This window comes from Berkeleyomyces rouxiae (genome assembly GCF_048999995.1).
Source record: "Berkeleyomyces rouxiae strain 22BRR77 chromosome Unknown BrBRR77_ptg000014l, whole genome shotgun sequence".
NCBI lineage: Eukaryota > Fungi > Ascomycota > Sordariomycetes > Microascales > Ceratocystidaceae > Berkeleyomyces > Berkeleyomyces rouxiae.
This window is the reverse complement of record NW_027396503.1, coordinates 1-18,922: the sequence shown is the minus strand read 5'-3', so window position 1 is coordinate 18,922 and position 18,922 is coordinate 1. Positions and strand designations below refer to the sequence as shown.

Below are 18,922 nucleotides of genomic sequence, written 5' to 3'. Positions count from 1 at the left end.
ATGGTCGGTTTGAGGTAAAGAGGCACACTCAACTAATTGATCTTATAACACACGGAAGGGAATAAACAATCACAGGAACACTGAGGTAACGAAGACGACAGAAGGTACTGATGCAATGAAGGCTATCAAGAAACAAGTGATAATTAAAGATATAGTACTAAAGAAGAAGGTACTATCAGTCGCTGTGGTGCAGTGGTATAGCACCTGGCAAGGCTTTTCGGTTGGCTACCGAGAAGTCGTAGGTTCGATTCCTACCAGTGACGCCAATTTTCTACGAGCAGTCAACCTTAACTGGGGCACTTGGGGTTAGTGCTGCTCGTTGGAAATTCATACCAAAAACTATTCATGTATTTCCTTTCTGTCATAACTTGGGGATTATATTTGTGGGATCTTAGATGTAACTGCCTCCCTGCCAGGGGATTGGAGTATATTATGTGTAGTAGCTAGCTTGTTTGAGATTCCGTTAAACCTTGATTCGTGTATAGTATTAATATACACCTCGCCATAACCCTGTCAGGTTCCATGCGAGTAATGAATAAAAAAAAAAAAAAAAAAAAAGGTACTATCGAAGAAGTGATACTATAAACTAGTATACAAAGAAGAATGGCAAAAGGGGTGTATGTGATTGTTAAGCTTGGGGAGCAAGAGTTAACCTGATCACACAGGGCAGAAGGCAACGCTATTTAAGGCGTTGCAGATTCTGACAACAGAGATCTTCCCAAGCTAGAACCAAATCACAGATAACCGAAAGTGGGGACATACGTAACTCAACGTTACCAGACGCTACTATCAAACCGGATGTTAGTTCACGAGATAAACCAACACGGCAGCAGCAGAACTGAAAATCCCTCAAGACACCCAGGCAACGATATGTCGCGTTACAGCGATATCGGCCTAACAGGTGTGGGCCCCACGCTCAAACGCTGTTGACACAAAAGGAACGAGAATAGCAGTCAACTCAGAATAAGCTGCATCAACTGCAGAGTACCGAGTTACCTAATAGCGATGATCTATAGTGTGCAAGCCGGCCACACCCGAGTAGATAAACCGGAGTGACACCTCAAGGTTACACAGACCACCAAGTGGTATAACCGTATCATCATACGTCCTTGGAACATTAGCGTGACACAACGGAAGCGGGGTAAGGTGCCAGGCATAACCCTATGCAATGGCAATGGCAAGAATGGCTATTCATGACAACTGGCCTCGAAGAGCAGAAATAACATCAAGAGCCCACTTGTCCGTGGATAGCGCGATTTTTACCTCGTCTACCAAAGACATGGTACCAATAAAATTTTCAGGGGGAATAATAGGAGCACACAGCTCTTTATCCTCCTCAGAAGAAGAAGAAACGAGGTCTTCGTAGCGTCTGGTCAGGGCATCAGCTCTAGAATTCAAGGAGCCAGGCCTATAAGTGATGACATAACGGTACTCGCTCAGTTCCATAGCCCACCTCGCTTGCCGTCTGTTCATGGCCGGAATTTGCTTAAGAACGGCTAAATTCCGATGGTCCGTCAATACCAGAACAGGTTTTTCCAGACTTTCAACCATGAATCGCCACGACTTTAGAGACTCCACAATGGCTAACAACTCCTTGTCACCTACGCCGTAGTTACACTGGGCAGGATTCATTTTTTGAGAGAAATAGGCCACGGGGTGTAGTAGAAGCCCCTTGTCAGTCGGGTGGTATTGAGACATGACGGCAGATATTACACGGTCAGACGCGTCTGTTTCAATAACAGTGTCCAACAGGTAATCAAAGTGCTTGAGGATAGGTTCAGAGCAGAAAAGGTCCTTCAGGGTGTGAAATGCTGCCTCACATTCAGAGGACCAGACAAAAGATTGCGTCTTTTTAGTCAACTCGAAGAGAGGTGTGCAGATTCTAGAGAAGTCACGGATGAACCTCCTATAGAAATTGGCAAAACCCAAAAAGGACTGGACTCCCTTAACAGTTCGGGGAGCCTCCCACTCACGGACAGCCGCAACTTTAGCGGGGTCCATCTTCAGAGCATCGGCTGAAATAACAAAGCCAACAAAGGTAGTTTCAGTCTTGTCGAATTCGCATTTTTCACCCTTGACAAACAGACTGGCCTGCGCTAATTTTAGCAGGACTTTGCGCACATGAACATCATGTTCCTCTTGGTTCAGAGAGAACACCAGGATATCATCCAAGTAACAGACACAGAATATGTCCAAATACTCCGACAAGACCTCGCTGACATATTTCTGACACGTGGCAGGAGCATTGGTGAGCCCAAACGGCATCACATTGTACTCAAAAATGCCATATCGAGTTCTGAAAGCTGTCTTGTATTCATCACCTTTCTTGATGCGAATCAAGTGGTACGCGGCTCTCAGATCCAGCTTTGTAAAAATGTTTCCCGTAGCCGCCGTGCGCAGTGATTCATTGATCCGAGGCAGAGGAGTTACGTCTTTGATGGTGATATCATTGACGGCTCGGAAATCAACACAGAATCGTAAACTGCCTGGCTTCCTAGCAAAAAGAATCGGGGAAGCCAGCGGCGAAGAGGAAGAGGAAATAAAGCCTTTAGCAAGCATGCCATCTAGATATTTTTTGACAGCCTGCAACTCGAGTGGAGTCATATCGTACAGCGGGGCCTTGGGGTATTTCGCATCGGGAACGAAGTTAATCGCATGATCAATGTCCCGGTGAGGTGGTAGTTGATCAGCACCTTCTCGAGAGAACAGAGGAAGTAGGTCATGGTATTTCTTCGGGATGCGTTCAAGGAGCCGTGCATGCTCTTGTTCCGGAGTTAGGTCCTCCTGATTGAGATAATCCAGGACTTCCTGAGCGGTGACACGATAAATCTGTAGTTTCTCAGCTTTGGCAAAGCGATGCAAAGCCTGAGACGACACCGTCACACAGGAACAAGACACAGCTGACGATTGTGCAATAAAAGAAGGAAGGGGTGAAGTGGCTGAAGCAGGAGCAGATCCCTCAATCTGACTGCCAGCGGTAGAAGCAATATTTTTGTCGTTTTTTGTATAAGAAAAATCAAACGAAGCGCCAGAATCAGTAGAAGCAGTCGAAACAGAAGAAGAAGAAGAAGAAGAATCAGAAGCTGCCACAGCATTGCCATCGGCGGTAGAAGTAACCGATATCTTGAGCGTATTGGAAGGCCAAGAAATTTCCGGGTTATGGGCGTCGAGCCAGCATTTCCCCAGGATGATGTGGTAGCCCCCAAGCTTCGTGATTTGAAAAACCAAAGTTTCTGAATAATTAGGAAAAGAGAGGGACAAAGGAACTTGGTGGGTCACTTTACCCGCAGCAGTTTCACTACCATCAACAACATGGAGCGACTCGGCTCTGGCCTTGAGAACAGTAGGAATCTGATGCCTTGCTATAAATTCAGAATCCACAAAACAAGTTGTTGATCCCGAATCCACCATAGCGTAGGCCTCAATGGAATTATTCACTGTCACAGGAATAACCAGAGGGGGAGAGTTACCATAATCGATAGCATTATCAAGAGAACAAGTGCTGATTCTCAAGAGACCCTCATCAGCAGCGTCAGGGCTAGCCAGGACCAGAGGGGAATGGGTCGGTAGCCCTTCTAGTTTTTTGACGCATCAGGCGCAGGGGCCGTCGAGGGAGCCCGGGTAGAAGTGGAGGGAGAAGGGACAGTAACTGCGCGAAGAGCAAGGTTGTTTTTGGGGCAAGCCTTTAGCATGTGGTCCTTTGCGCCACACTTCCAACAAACACCCTTTGCCATTTTGCCGTCAGCAGTCTTACGGAAGGGTAGACCGTTGGCATCGGGACCTGCAGAGGTACCCTTAGCTGGCTTGGTGTTGGGGACAGCTTTTTGGGCGCCAGCATTTCTCGAACGAGAATCTTGCTGAAAGGGGACCACACCAGGAGGCGGTTGGATTTTCCCGTTGTTTCCCCGGGTTCGGTTGTTGATCGTATTGTCCAGCGTGTTGCAGAAATTAGCGAACTGATCAAGCGTTCCCTTAGGGGCAGGATAGGTGTTCCAAGCCAGAGCGTCCTGTATGTGGGGCTTGAGGCCTCGCTGAAATAGTGCAATGGTGAAATCAGCGTCGGCCCAACCGAGTTTCTTCAACAGCGTTGTAAAAGCAGAGTGATAGGCAGTACAAGTATGTCATGAATAGCCATTCTTGCCATTGCCATTGCATAGGGTTATGCCTGGCACCTTACCCCGCTTCCGTTGTGTCACGCTAATGTTCCAAGGACGTATGATGATACGGTTATACCACTTGGTGGTCTGTGTAACCTTGAGGTGTCACTCCGGTTTATCTACTCGGGTGTGGCCGGCTTGCACACTATAGATCATCGCTATTAGGTAACTCGGTACTCTGCAGTTGATGCAGCTTATTCTGAGTTGACTGCTATTCTCGTTCCTTTTGTGTCAACAGCGTTTGAGCGTGGGGCCCACACCTGTTAGGCCGATATCGCTGTAACGCGACATATCGTTGCCTGGGTGTCTTGAGGGATTTTCAGTTCTGCTGCTGCCGTGTTGGTTTATCTCGTGAACTAACATCCGGTTTGATAGTAGCGTCTGGTAACGTTGAGTTACGTATGTCCCCACTTTCGGTTATCTGTGATTTGGTTCTAGCTTGGGAAGATCTCTGTTGTCAGAATCTGCAACGCCTTAAATAGCGTTGCCTTCTGCCCTGTGTGATCAGGTTAACTCTTGCTCCCCAAGCTTAACAATCACATACACCCCTTTTGCCATTCTTCTTTGTATACTAGTTTATAGTATCACTTCTTCGATAGTACCTTCTTCTTTAGTACTATATCTTTAATTATCACTTGTTTCTTGATAGCCTTCATTGCATCAGTACCTTCTGTCGTCTTCGTTACCTCAGTGTTCCTGTGATTGTTTATTCCCTTCCGTGTGTTATAAGATCAATTAGTTGAGTGTGCCTCTTTACCTCAAACCGACCATACGACCTAGAGAGTTCTATCCTCTCCTCCCGGCCGTATATCCGCGCAGGCCTGACTGTCCACCTCTGGAACCTATCATTGTCCTGAGTCGTTGGCTTTCTAGAACCCTAATGGTTTCCTTGGGCCCTATCCGTAATATTTTGTTAAGCTTCATTTAAAGACTCACACATTCTTCCAACTCTTTGTTATTCTTTAGCACACCTTATTCTTCTTTTCGTTCCGGCTCTCGACTACGGCCGATATCCCGTCTTCCTATGATCATACTAGCGCTGCTGTTGTTACACAACCTTCTTCGTCCGCTAGTCATAACTCGGCTCTTTCTGGTTCTTAGTTGATTCCATTTCTCAATCTACTTCTCTTCTTCTGTGGACAGTCAGTTGATGGCACTGTCTCTGTCCCAGCTCCTTTAATTTCGTTGAAGCACTTTGTTCCTCTAGGCTAATGTCGTCTCAAGCTTTGCGTTCCACTGCAAGCAATGAGAACCGGCGGGCTCACCGCACTACCGCTGAGCAGGTTCTCGATCCTGTTGATCAGGATGACCTACGGCTAGAACAAGTGCACAAGCGATATCCCGAATGCAGTTCGGACAGTTATTATGATTTGCGTCCGGTGTTCTTGCGGGATGGTGTACCTTCAACCACCTCTTGTCAAGACGCAGGTCATGCTGTTAATCTTGTCTCGACTGCCGAACATATCAATACTCTTCCGTCTGATGATGCACATCTAAATTTGCAACTTGTCAAGCAAAACCTGGATGGCATGCTCACACGTGGCTTCATTGCCCCTACTTCTTCAGTGTTGGCTTCTCCGATTCTTTGTCCTCGGGAACCAGGCAGTGTACGATCTTCTGTTGATTTACGGGCGGTCAACTACCTTATTTTATAAGCTGTTCATTTGGTCCCGCATCAACCAGTCGTTACAACTTGCCACATCTGAACGGGGGTTTCCAGAAAGCCATGTCTACCAGCTATGCACCTTTTGGCTTGCAGCAATGATGTTGCCAACTCCCAGATTACTTTGAGTTACAACATGGTACCTGAGTGTATAAAGTGTTGTTGTTGAGTTTACTCACACACCTGCCATTGTGCCAAAGCATGTTATTGAGTTCTTGTGGGATTTCTTGGACAGTTTATGTCTGTTTTTAGACCTCTGTGTCTGTATTTCTTGGCCTTTGTCTTGCCTAATTGTTTTGACTCCTGTTGGGTCTATTTATATGATATCAGCAGCTAGTGTCTGTTCTTTGCTGAGCTCGTTGGTTCTACGAACAGCTCGTGTCTGTTCTTTGGGTTGACACCTCTTAATGCCTCTTCCTTGTGACACCGTGTGTCCATCGGCGACTGCTTTTTTTGTGTCTCTTCTTTGACCACTATGGTGCTTGCGTTTGACCCCTGCTGGGTTATAATTGCCGACAGCTCGTGTCTGTCCGGGTATTGATAGTTTATATCTACTCGCTTTGCTGACAGCCCGTGTCTGTCTGGGTATTGACAGTTGCTGTCTACTCGCGTTGTTAACAGCTCGCTTCTGTCCCACTTCTTGACAGTTATGTCTAGTCTTCGTGCCACAGTTGTGTCTAATGCGTTAGGCCACTGTTCGGACTATTTTCTTTCGGCTGTTGTTGTGTCTACTTACGACCACTATACGTCTACTTCTTGTGACATGTTCTGTGTCCTCTACTTTGGACAGCTCTCTTGCCTGTTACTTTCTTCGACTCTGTTACGTCTACTTGCGACTACTCTATGTCTCCTTTCTGCGACCTCTTTGTGTCTTCACTTGGGCCTACTCTCTGCCTCTCTCTTTTGGACAATATCTTGTTGTTTTTCTTCTCGTTAAAAGAAACACGATGTCCCTCTTCGAAGTCCTGCCTATGGTGGTGCAGGCCAGTCTTGTATCTTGTGCTGAAATACTGCCAAGTTTGACAAGCTGACTTTACCAATTTCTTGTTTTCCCCTTTCACCAATACTCTTTACGGATCCTGCACGTCTTTTTTTTTTTTTTTATTCATTACTCGCATGGAACCTGACAGGGTTATGGCGAGGTGTATATTAATACTATACACGAATCAAGGTTTAACGGAATCTCAAACAAGCTAGCTACTACACATAATATACTCCAATCCCCTGGCAGGGAGGCAGTTACATCTAAGATCCCACAAATATAATCCCCAAGTTATGACAGAAAGGAAATACATGAATAGCTTTTGGTATGAATTTCCAACGAGCAGCACTAACCCCAAGTGCCCCAGTTAAGGTTGACTGCTCGTAGAAAATTGGCGTCACTGGTAGGAATCGAACCTACGACTTCTCGGTAGCCAACCGAAAAGCCTTGCCAGGTGCTATACCACTGCACCACAGCGACCTGCACGTCTTTGTTTCCATGCTGTCTGTTGTCATATACCAATTACCCGATCGATGATGAGTCCCCATTACACATGTTAGTCTATTCTCCCACAACCGGAATCGTGTTCGTTTACATCCATCGAACCATGTCCCAGGGGGTTCTTAGCTATTGTGGAGGCGATTATGTCGCGGCGATTGATGATTGTGCCAACTGAGTAGCCACTCTGGTGTACACTTGTTACCAGAACTTGGTAGTTCTCAGGGGACCTTCTGCATCTTGCAGGCAACAGATTTATGGGCTATGGAACTGAGCGATTGTTGTTTGTTATAACCTACAGGCCTGGCTCTTACTTCTATGACCAATGCCATAACTAGGGAGGACAACAAGGTTGAAAAACCTTTGCCTTTGCGGGTACTGAGCTGCGTTCTCAACTTATTCCCACTTAAGATCCTTGGTGCTGCCCCTCGGTTGATGAGGTTGCCTTTCGTTATTCCCATTCTTTTTTACCTTCCTCTTGTCTGTGGACACGAGGCCCTTACGAAGTTGTCGTTGCACTTCAAGGCCTTGTTTTATGTTGATCAGATGTACAAGCTTTCATGCTAGGGATTCCGTTGATCCCCTATACGTCACGATGTTGTTGGTGCATCGAGATCTACAATTCTTGCCTGCGGAGTCATGCTGTGTCTAGACCCGTATGGTTGGCTTATTCCTTCTGTTCCGATTCTGCAAAGCCCGGTGGACTTCCGTGTCCCTAGATGCCCGGCTTCCTTTTGCGAATTCTCCGACTTGATTCTAGTCTAGGATGTGGCGATCTTAGTACTGCTGTGGAAATCAGTCATTTAAAAGGAGCATACTGTCATGAATAGCCATTCTTGCCATTGCCATTGCATAGGGTTATGCCTGGCACCTTACCCCGCTTCCGTTGTGTCACGCTAATGTTCCAAGGACGTATGATGATACGGTTATACCACTTGGTGGTCTGTGTAACCTTGAGGTGTCACTCCGGTTTATCTACTCGGGTGTGGCCGGCTTGCACACTATAGATCATCGCTATTAGGTAACTCGGTACTCTGCAGTTGATGCAGCTTATTCTGAGTTGACTGCTATTCTCGTTCCTTTTGTGTCAACAGCGTTTGAGCGTGGGGCCCACACCTGTTAGGCCGATATCGCTGTAACGCGACATATCGTTGCCTGGGTGTCTTGAGGGATTTTCAGTTCTGCTGCTGCCGTGTTGGTTTATCTCGTGAACTAACATCCGGTTTGATAGTAGCGTCTGGTAACGTTGAGTTACGTATGTCCCCACTTTCGGTTATCTGTGATTTGGTTCTAGCTTGGGAAGATCTCTGTTGTCAGAATCTGCAACGCCTTAAATAGCGTTGCCTTCTGCCCTGTGTGATCAGGTTAACTCTTGCTCCCCAAGCTTAACAATCACATACACCCCTTTTGCCATTCTTCTTTGTATACTAGTTTATAGTATCACTTCTTCGATAGTACCTTCTTCTTTAGTACTATATCTTTAATTATCACTTGTTTCTTGATAGCCTTCATTGCATCAGTACCTTCTGTCGTCTTCGTTACCTCAGTGTTCCTGTGATTGTTTATTCCCTTCCGTGTGTTATAAGATCAATTAGTTGAGTGTGCCTCTTTACCTCAAACCGACCATACGACCTAGAGAGTTCTATCCTCTCCTCCCGGCCGTATATCCGCGCAGGCCTGACTGTCCACCTCTGGAACCTATCATTGTCCTGAGTCGTTGGCTTTCTAGAACCCTAATGGTTTCCTTGGGCCCTATCCGTAATAAAGTACCTGTCTGCTTTAAGTCGAAGATCTGCTGGGTCGCAGTCATGCGCCAGTCAGGGTCATCGAAAGCCTCAGCTAACGATTTCATAAAATCGTCGTACGTTTCAAAGTTCATGTGTCCAGTGGCCGGGTCCATCCGAGGCATGGCCCAATCCAGAGCGCCATCTCTAAGGTAGGAGAAGGCAGTCATCAGCTTGCGCTGCTCCGTGCGGTGGTGCTTGGGTGCAGCAGCAAATTTGACCGCAAGTTGCCTCTGGAACGCCTGGAAGCCTTGCTGATTGCCATCATAGGGCACGACATCAAGATGCTTGTCGGCCTCTTTCAACGGATCGGCATCCTCTTCCCGTTTGACTCGGGGAAGAGACTCAAGGGAGTTGAAGCGGGCTTCAGCGCCAGCCTGGAACGCAGCCCAGTAAACCTGAGCCGCATCAGGAACAGAGCCAACGGGGATGGGCGGGGCACCATCGTCGGTGCGCAGACCAGACATGTAAGCCGCCACAATAGCCATTTTGATCTCAGCACTGAACTCCCTAGGAAGGGCACCGAGATGCCAGTTCTCAGGAGTTCGGTCAGGAATCGACAGGAGGAACGTATTGAGATGCTCGATCATTTCGCGAGTGAGGGCCATTGCGAGTTGAAACGTAATAGAGAGGGAAAAATAAATGAGGAGAGAAAAAAGTGCCAAAGAGAGCCAAAGTTGTAATAGCGTCGGGTCTTCAAATGAAGCTTAACAAAATATTACGGATAGGGCCCGAAGAAAGGATTAGGGTTCCGGGTACAGCCAACGACTCGGGACAATGATAGGTTCCTGAGGTGGACAGTCGGGCCTGTGGAGGAAGACGTCAGTTAGACAGAGTGCTAAGACGTATGGTCGGTTGAGATGAAGAGGCAACACACAACTTAGATGGCTATTCTGAGAATAGAGCGGCACAAAGAGGAAGGAGGAGGAACAATCACACACTTCAAAGAAGAAGAAAGGTTGAACTGCAAAGAAAGCAAGAACAGAATGGTATAAAGAAGAAGAAGAAGGTAAGCAAGTGCATGTGATTGTTAAGCTTGGAGAACAAGAGTAAACCTGATCAACTCAGGGCAGGAGACGACGATATTTATGTTGTCGGCGCTCCTGACAAAACTCTGTCTTCCCAAGCTAGAAACAATCAACATCTAACTACGAACAAAAGATAAGTCTCGTGTAAACAAGACGTAACAGGTTCGTAACAATCGAACCAGATAACAACCCCCACCTAAGCACGCAATGGCAATTGCAACAAGAAAACTCCGCAGCAGCAGAACAACGTCTATCAGAGCACCCGTGCTCAGCACATCCCACGACAACCTCATATCCGTTGATCAACTCACGATCTACACAGACCAACCTGTGCCATAAGCGCATCTTCATAGGTCGCCGACCTTCGGCGTTGTGGAAAAGAAGAGTGGGGTAGGTCTCATGCATAACCCTTAGCATGAGCAGTGTCAGGATAGCTATTCATGACAGTTCCACCCTCAGACCGATGGTCAGACTGAGCGTGTGAACTCTATTTTGGAGCAATACCTGCGGGGTTACACCAACTATAGACAGGACAATTGGGCTGATCTTTTGCCCTTGGCGGAGTTCTCTTACAATGACTCCGAGTCCAGTTCTACTATGCTGACGCCCTTCTTTGCGAACCACGGGTTTCACCCCAGAAGTGGGCGTGAGTCGCTCCCAGTCTCTGTGGAAAAAGGCCCGTTGCGGAACTTTGTTAAAGAGCTTGACAACATTTGTCAGTTTTTAAAGACTGAAATTACGTGGAGCCGTGAGCGGATGACCGAGTACGCGAATCGACACAAATCTTCCGCCCCTCTCCTTCGAGAAGGGGACTTAGTGTGGCTTTTGAGTAGAAATATTCGAACTACTCGTCCTTCAAAGAAGTTGGACTTCAAGAAGCTTGGCCCATTTAAGATTCTACGGAAGGTGTCTTCGCATGCCTACGAGTTGGCACTCCCTGCCACTATGAAGGTTCATCCCGTCTTCCACGTTTGTCTGCTGGAACCATGTGCGTCGGATCCTCTTCCTGGCCAGAAAAACCCTCCTCCTCCTCCCGTCATAGTAGATGGCGAGGAAGAATTTGTGGTCAAGGAAATTATAGGCGTGTCTTCGCGTGGCCCTCTGCAATATCAAGTAGTTTGGGAGGGCTATGAACATGATGGACCCTCCTGGGAACCTCTGGACCATTTAGCCAATGCACCTGAGAAGGTTGCAGAATTCTACAAGAGGATGCCTAACGCCAGACGATCTTAGTACTGCTGTGGAAATCAGTCATAAAAAGGGGGGCTACTGTCATGAATAGCTATCCTGACACTGCTCATGCTAAGGGTTATGCATGAGACCTACCCCACTCTTCTTTTCCACAACGCCGAAGGTCGGCGACCTATGAAGATGCGCTTATGGCACAGGTTGGTCTGTGTAGATCGTGAGTTGATCAACGGATATGAGGTTGTCGTGGGATGTGCTGAGCACGGGTGCTCTGATAGACGTTGTTCTGCTGCTGCAGAGTTTTCTTGTTGCAATTGCCATTGCGTGCTTAGGTGGGGGTTGTTATCTGGTTCGATTGTTACGAACCTGTTACGTCTTGTTTACACGAGACTTATCTTTTGTTCGTAGTTAGATGTTGATTGTTTCTAGCTTGGGAAGACAGAGTTTTGTCAGGAGCGCCGACAACATAAATATCGTCGTCTCCTGCCCTGAGTTGATCAGGTTTACTCTTGTTCTCCAAGCTTAACAATCACATGCACTTGCTTACCTTCTTCTTCTTCTTTATACCATTCTGTTCTTGCTTTCTTTGCAGTTCAACCTTTCTTCTTCTTTGAAGTGTGTGATTGTTCCTCCTCCTTCCTCTTTGTGCCGCTCTATTCTCAGAATAGCCATCTAAGTTGTGTGTTGCCTCTTCATCTCAACCGACCATACGTCTTAACACTCTGTCTAACTGACGTCTTCCTCCACAGGCCCGACTGTCCACCTCAGGAACCTATCATTGAGGAAGGAAAAACTTTTGCAAAAATGGCCAAATCGACAGAAAAACTCACCAAAACGACTCTGAGCAACAGCTCAATTGATTCTAAGACTAGTTCGAGCAGTGCATCGAACAAAATAGACAAGAAACCGACCGCGCGCGATGAAACGCGCCGCACGACGCGCCTGGGGCTGAGTTTCGCCCAGATGGCGAGCCAGGAACCGCGTTCCGACGAAGACGAGCTGCTGCGTTCACCGTCGCAGCATGCGCCCGTCACCTCATCGATGAAAGTCGATGCAGGCGTTGAAGATGCGCCGGTTGTTGAGATTCCCTCGACACCCGACTCGCGCGACTCGGACGCGACAACGCCGACGCCTAAGGCACTGGATGGGAACCCGTTCGTGTTCAGCCAGGCTCAGCGCGATGAGAACGACACCAACAACACCAACAACACCAACAACAACAACAACGACCAGACCATTCCGGCGAAGCGCGCCCGAGAGATTGCTCTCATGTTGGAGCGCAAGCGCCGGCGCGACGAGCAGAACGCCGCCATCATGAACGAGGTCTTCCTCGTCCTGGAACGCCTCAAGGAGTCAGCTTCTGAGGCCCAGCTGATGCGCATCCTGCGCCAGTTTGGCAACGAGTGCGGGCTCGTCGTAATGTCGCGCCACGACCACAAAACGCTGGTTGAGATGGAAGTCTCGAAGGCTGCCCGCCCCAAGCCGGCACACGAGGCTGCAGCCGTGGCTGCGTACAGCGAGGCTGCGACGCAGACACCTGAGGTGCCAGCCGCGCCTTCTGTCCTGGGCAGTGAGCCCTGTACCAGAACCACTGGGGAGCCGGTTTTAGAACCCCCCTGCAAAAAAATCGCCACCCCTGCGCCTAAGGCCAATAAGCGCAGACGCCGCGGCAAAAAGGCCAAAAAAAATGCTGCAACCGCCGCAACCGCCGCCACTGACCAGGCTGATGCTATGGTCATCGACACCGCTGGCGACCAGTCCAGCACACCCGACACCACTACCTCGACCACCACCTCGACCACCACCTCGACCGCCACTACTACTACCGATGACGCCGCCGCGCCTCCCGCCCCGGACACAGCTATGGCTGATGCCGACGCGCCCACTGAGTCCCCCGACACGTGGACCGTAGTCGCCAAGCGCGCCCAGAAGAAGGCTGCCGACAAAACCACGACCCCCGCCCCCAACACGACCACCACCACGACCACCACGACTGCCCCTCGCGAGAAAACGGCCGTCGTTATTGTCACCACACCCGAGTCGAGAGCCAGCGCGCTGCCCCAGCGACGCGTGCGCGACGCGGTGAACCGCCTTCTTGGCAAGACTGCAGTGTCTGCGGTCCAGCGCACCAAGGCGGGCAACATCTTGCTGCACGCTGTGGACAGTGAGGCCGTCAGATTGATGACCTCCAATCTGCAGCGCGTGGTCAAGGAGCTGTCCTGCTTTGGCGCCTGCGAGTTCACGCGCGCCACATCTCCCGGCTCCAGAACCCACAAGTCGTCAAAGCTCTGCTTTGTCATCCACGGTGTGCCGATTGAAGACGGTTTCGACAGTCTCAAGGAGCTGCCCAAGGACATGGCGGACTTCAACGGCGTCAAGATCTCCGACTCGCTGCGCTGGCTTGTGGTCCCTGCCAAGGGTAAGCAGGCTGGCTCGGTGGTCGTCGAGGCCCTGACCCAGGCTGACTACGACAAGTGTGTCGGCAAAAACGTCAACGTCGGCGGCGCTATTGTCCCAGCAGTGCCCTACGTTGACCGCAAATCTACGACAGACGGCCCCCCTCGCCTATGAAAGAGGGCCCTACGGCCGGACAACGTCTACGCATCCTTCAGCACAACGTGCACAAAATGAAGGCTGTTCATGAGACAATACTTGAGGCTGCTGCAACCGGAAAGGCGGACATTGTCTGCATCCAGGAGCCTTACACCATAAAACTCAAAGCTGGGTATAGAACATTGACGCAGCCGGGCTTCACCCTGGTTGTGCCGTTTAATGTTAGGAATCTTGAGGCTATGCCTTTGCGCCCGCGGGTCTTGACCTACGTCCGCCAAGGCCTGCCGTTTTCTGTGCTGTTCGAGTTTGGCGATACTGAGAGTGATATTCAGACCCTGCGCATCCTTGCGTCGGAGCCTTTTTCGCTTCTCAATGTCTACAACGAACGCCAGCTGACTGTGCAGCCTGTCCCCGAGACCCAACCCCGCCCCTATACCATTGAGCGCACCAATCTTTTATCGCGCAATATTGACACCAGTACTTTGCTTCTCGGCGACTTCAATCTCCATCACCATTGGTGGAATTCCCAGCGAGAGCATCCCCACGAACCACGAGCTGACTCTTTTGCTAACTGGCTGATGTCGCAGAATGCCACCCTGATTGTCGACGACGACTACGTTGAACGCAACGGCGGCACATACGTCAACAGCAGCACGACCTCGGTGATCGACCTCGCATTTTCCCTGCGGTCTCGACCGGGCCTGTTTACGAACTGGAGGTATCTTCAGGAGACGGGCTCCGATCACCGGGCCATCAGTTTTGATTACGTCAGCACCACCACACCCAAAACCCTAACACGTAACCCGGCGTTCAACACCAAGACGGCCGACTGGTCGCTGTTTCGCAAGGAATGGCTGGCTGGCCAGGCCGACCTTGAGCTTCAGCTGTCCCTGGCAGAGATTTCTGCAGACGGTGACGCAATGGCGCGACTGCTTTCCGAGGCCCTGCAATCTGCTTGTCAGAGGTGCATGTCAGTGAAGAGACACAGTGCCCGCGCAAAGCCATGGTGGACGCCCGAGCTGCAATCACAACGTCAGGCCGCATCGCGCGCAGAGAGAAGATACAGACGAGGCAGGCTGTCGCTGGTTGAGTTTCATTCGATTCGCAACAAGTACACCCATGCTGTCGAAGATGCTAAGTCTACTCACTGGACTACCTTTCTTTCTGACGCTGACAACGAAAAGGTCTACACAGCCTGGAAATACACCAAGCCAGCTACGGCGAGTTACTTCCCCCCCATCCAGGGGCCAGACGGGTTAGCCAATACCCCCGAGGAGAAGGAAAAGGCTTTCCTGACGCTACTGGGTGCTACGTCTAGCGCAGGTGTCGACCCCCGACCTGACGTTGCCGATACACACGACCCCCATCACGACCCCCATCACGACCCCCATCACGACACCCCCCCGAACGACACCGACCGAAGCATATACCCCTGGCCTGACCTTACAGACCACGAGATCAAGGAGGCAATCATGTCCGCCAACGCCAAGAAGGCCCCCGGGCCCGACGGCATGAACGCCAAGATCATCCAGATCGCCTTTGAGGCCCATCCCGCGCCCTTTCTCTCCGTCTACAAAGCCCTGTCTCGCCTCGGAATACACCCCACACTCTGGAAGCAAGCTACTGGGATTGTGCTCGCGAAAGACGGAAAGGCTGATTATTCAGTCGTAAAGTCCTACCGCATCATCTCACTGCTCAACTGTCTAGGCAAAGTGCTCGAGAAAGTCTTTGCGACCCGCTTAGGGTACCTCGCTAATTGCCATGACAGCTCGCTTCTAGACGACACTCAACTGGGAGGCCGCAAACAGCGTTCAGCCATGGACGCCGCTCTCGTATACGTCAGCCACCTGCAGAAGGTCAAGGAGATGAAGCTCGTTCCAAGCACTCTCTTCCTTGACGTCAAGGGCGCTTTCGACCACGTGTCAAAGCCCTGCTTGATGCGCAGCTTACGTGAGCTCGGTCTTCCCCTGGTGTTCCGAAAATGGGTTGCTTCGTTCCTCCAGGACCGTACTGTCGGCCTGCACATCGAGGGTCAGCCGTTTCCGATGACCCCGGTTAACATCGGCATCCCCCAAGGTTCCCCCATCAGTCCTCTACTCTTCCTGTTGTATGCTCGGCATATAGTGGCTCGGGTGGCCGGCGACACACCACAACTTCAGCTGTCGTATATAGACGACTTCAGCGTAACCGTGGCGTCCAAAAGCCCGAGGCGTTCAGCGGCGCTTCTCGAAGAACTCGTGACGGAGCTGCGGGCCAAGGCTCGTGACTACGGCATTGAGTTTGAAGAGAGCAAAACTGAGCTCATCCACTACACCGATGCTGCAAAGTGGGCCTCCCAAACTGTCCGAGTAGGTGATGTCACTGTGCGTCCCCAAAAGATGGTCAAGTGGCTAGGTTTCCATTTCGACAACAGACTTTCGTTTAAACAGCACGTCCAGGCACGGACCCAAAAGGCTGAGATCGCGTTCCGCGGCTTGCTTCGGCTCGCTTCGAACACGCGTGGACTGTCCATCGCGGCACTCCGTCAGCTCTACATCTCCTGTGTGGGTACCGTCGCCGATTACGGATCAATTCTCTGGTATGACCCGTCAAAACCCCAGCTCAGTCTGCAAAGGGTATACCAGAAACTGCAAAGCCAAGCTGCCGCCCGTATCCTGGGTACATTCCGCGGTTCACCAACACGCGCTGTCGAAGTCGAGGCCGGCCTCCCGCCCCCCTCTATTCGATTCGCCAAAGCACGCATGGCCTACGCCGCTCGCACTCTCCGCCTCCAACGCAACCATCCCGTCCGTGTTGCGTCCCAACCCGACAAGGACGAGCTTGCCCCCGATGACTCAGACCTGCCTCTCCTGGGGCATAACATGAGTGTCAAGACTCGACTCGGCTGCATCATGCGCGAGTTGAAGCCATTGGTGGCAGGCATGTGGAGACGAGAACGTCGCCGACAGGAGTGGGATAGTCCCTGGCAGCCGCCACTGACCGACCGCATCTCCATCGTCGTCGACCCTGGACCCAAGGAGGACGCTGCCGTCAGGCATGCCCAGTTCTTGTCAAGACTTCCGAACGATGCCGTCACCGTGTATACGGACGGCTCCAAAGAAGGCTCCAGGTGCTCACTTGCAGCGTGCGTGGTCGATACCAAAACCGGTGAAGTCAAAACGAAAGTCAGTCATCGACTGCAAGATGTGGAGGTTGCAGACTGCGAGAGCGCCGCCATCGTGGAGGCACTCACGCTCCTCGCCAAAACAGAAAAGAAAACAAAGCAAGCTCGCCCCTGCTATGTGTTTGTCGACAGCCAAGCTGCCATTGCGCGGCTCCGCAAGCACGGCCACTTCGCGTGGCAGGCCCGCCGCGTCCTCGGTACATTCACGTCGCCAGTCACGGTGATGTGGTGTCCCGGGCACATGGGCATAGTGGGGAACGAGATTGCAGACGCGGTTGCACGCCAGGCTCTCGAGAGTGATGATGAACGCAAGTTCAGCTCACTGGGCAGTGTCTTCGCCAGGGTTAGGAGGTTTACCATGGACAAGTGGGAGACTCTCTGGGCTTTTGAGCGAGACACCGCCGCTGGTCCCTCCCATGGCTCGCACTACCTGCGTACCATCGGTGGTGATCCAGTTCTCCGTGCTAAGGCGCCCAAGGTTTCCGGACCAAGATGGCTCACCTCGGCGTACTTCCAGATGAAGGTGGGTAAAGGCAACTTGTTGCCCTACCTGCTGCTTATCAAGAAGACGGACTCGGACCGGTGCCGCCGTTGTCAAGAACATGAAAGCGAGAGCGTTGAGCATGTGCTGCTGCACTGCGCCGCATTTTCTGCAGAGCGTCAAGAGATGGCCATGGCATTGAGTCCTAAGTCGCTAGATCTTCCGACGCTTTTCAACACGAATAACGGAACCGAGGTGCTGCTGAAGTTTGTTCGCAAGACGGGTTTTTGCACAAAGGCCTGGGTAGAAGGTGTGGGGAGAAGTATTACGGATAGGGCCCGAAGAAAGGATTAGGGTTCCGGGTACAGCCAACGACTCGGGACAATGATAGGTTCCTGAGGTGGACAGTCGGGCCTGTGGAGGAAGACGTCAGTTAGACAGAGTGCTAAGACGTATGGTCGGTTGAGATGAAGAGGCAACACACAACTTAGATGGCTATTCTGAGAATAGAGCGGCACAAAGAGGAAGGAGGAGGAACAATCACACACTTCAAAGAAGAAGAAAGGTTGAACTGCAAAGAAAGCAAGAACAGAATGGTATAAAGAAGAAGAAGAAGGTAAGCAAGTGCATGTGATTGTTAAGCTTGGAGAACAAGAGTAAACCTGATCAACTCAGGGCAGGAGACGACGATATTTATGTTGTCGGCGCTCCTGACAAAACTCTGTCTTCCCAAGCTAGAAACAATCAACATCTAACTATGAACAAAAGATAAGTCTCGTGTAAACAAGACGTAACAGGTTCGTAACAATCGAACCAGATAACAACCCCCACCTAAGCACGCAATGGCAATTGCAACAAGAAAACTCCGCAGCAGCAGAACAACGTCTATCAGAGCACCCGTGCTCAGCACATCCCACGACAACCTCATATCCGTTGATCAACTCACGATCTACACAGACCAACCTGTGCCATAAGCGCATCTTCATAGGTCGCCGACCTTCGGCGTTGTGGAAAAGAAGAGTGGGGTAGGTCTCATGCATAACCCTTAGCATGAGCAGTGTCAGGATGGCTATTCATGACAGTAGCCCCCCTTTTTATGACTGATTTCCACAGCAGTACTAAGATCGTCTGGCGTTAGGCATCCTCTTGTAGAATTCTGCAACCTTCTCAGGTGCATTGGCTAAATGGTCCAGAGGTTCCCAGGAGGGTCCATCATGTTCATAGCCCTCCCAAACTACTTGATATTGCAGAGGGCCACGCGAAGACACGCCTATAATTTCCTTGACCACAAATTCTTCCTCGCCATCTACTATGACGGGAGGAGGAGGAGGGTTTTTCTGGCCAGGAAGAGGATCCGACGCACATGGTTCCAGCAGACAAACGTGGAAGACGGGATGAACCTTCATAGTGGCAGGGAGTGCCAAC

General features: G+C 50.5%; 4 protein-coding genes across 4 annotated transcripts; 2 read left to right on the top strand and 2 right to left on the bottom strand.

Annotated features, from left to right (window-relative positions):
• Positions 1-1,191: 1,191 nt before the first annotated feature.
• BROUX77_008181 (uncharacterized protein) lies at positions 1,192-3,411 on the bottom strand (the record flags this gene model as incomplete). Its single annotated transcript, XM_073753357.1, has 1 exon — positions 1,192-3,411. The coding sequence occupies one exon, from the start codon at positions 3,409-3,411 to the stop codon at positions 1,192-1,194; it is 2,220 nt and encodes a 739-aa protein (XP_073601556.1).
• A 5,531-nt stretch (positions 3,412-8,942) lies between these two features.
• BROUX77_008180 (uncharacterized protein) lies at positions 8,943-9,692 on the bottom strand (the record flags this gene model as incomplete). Its single annotated transcript, XM_073753356.1, has 1 exon — positions 8,943-9,692. One exon carries the CDS (start codon positions 9,690-9,692, stop codon positions 8,943-8,945), a length of 750 nt encoding a protein of 249 aa, XP_073601555.1.
• A 2,412-nt stretch (positions 9,693-12,104) lies between these two features.
• On the top strand, positions 12,105-13,871 carry BROUX77_008179 (uncharacterized protein; the record flags this gene model as incomplete). Its single annotated transcript, XM_073753355.1, has 1 exon — positions 12,105-13,871. One exon carries the CDS (start codon positions 12,105-12,107, stop codon positions 13,869-13,871), a length of 1,767 nt encoding a protein of 588 aa, XP_073601554.1.
• A 56-nt stretch (positions 13,872-13,927) lies between these two features.
• On the top strand, positions 13,928-17,851 carry BROUX77_008178 (uncharacterized protein; the record flags this gene model as incomplete). Its single annotated transcript, XM_073753354.1, has 1 exon — positions 13,928-17,851. The coding sequence occupies one exon, from the start codon at positions 13,928-13,930 to the stop codon at positions 17,849-17,851; it is 3,924 nt and encodes a 1,307-aa protein (XP_073601553.1).
• Between the last annotated feature and the right edge of the window lie 1,071 nt (positions 17,852-18,922).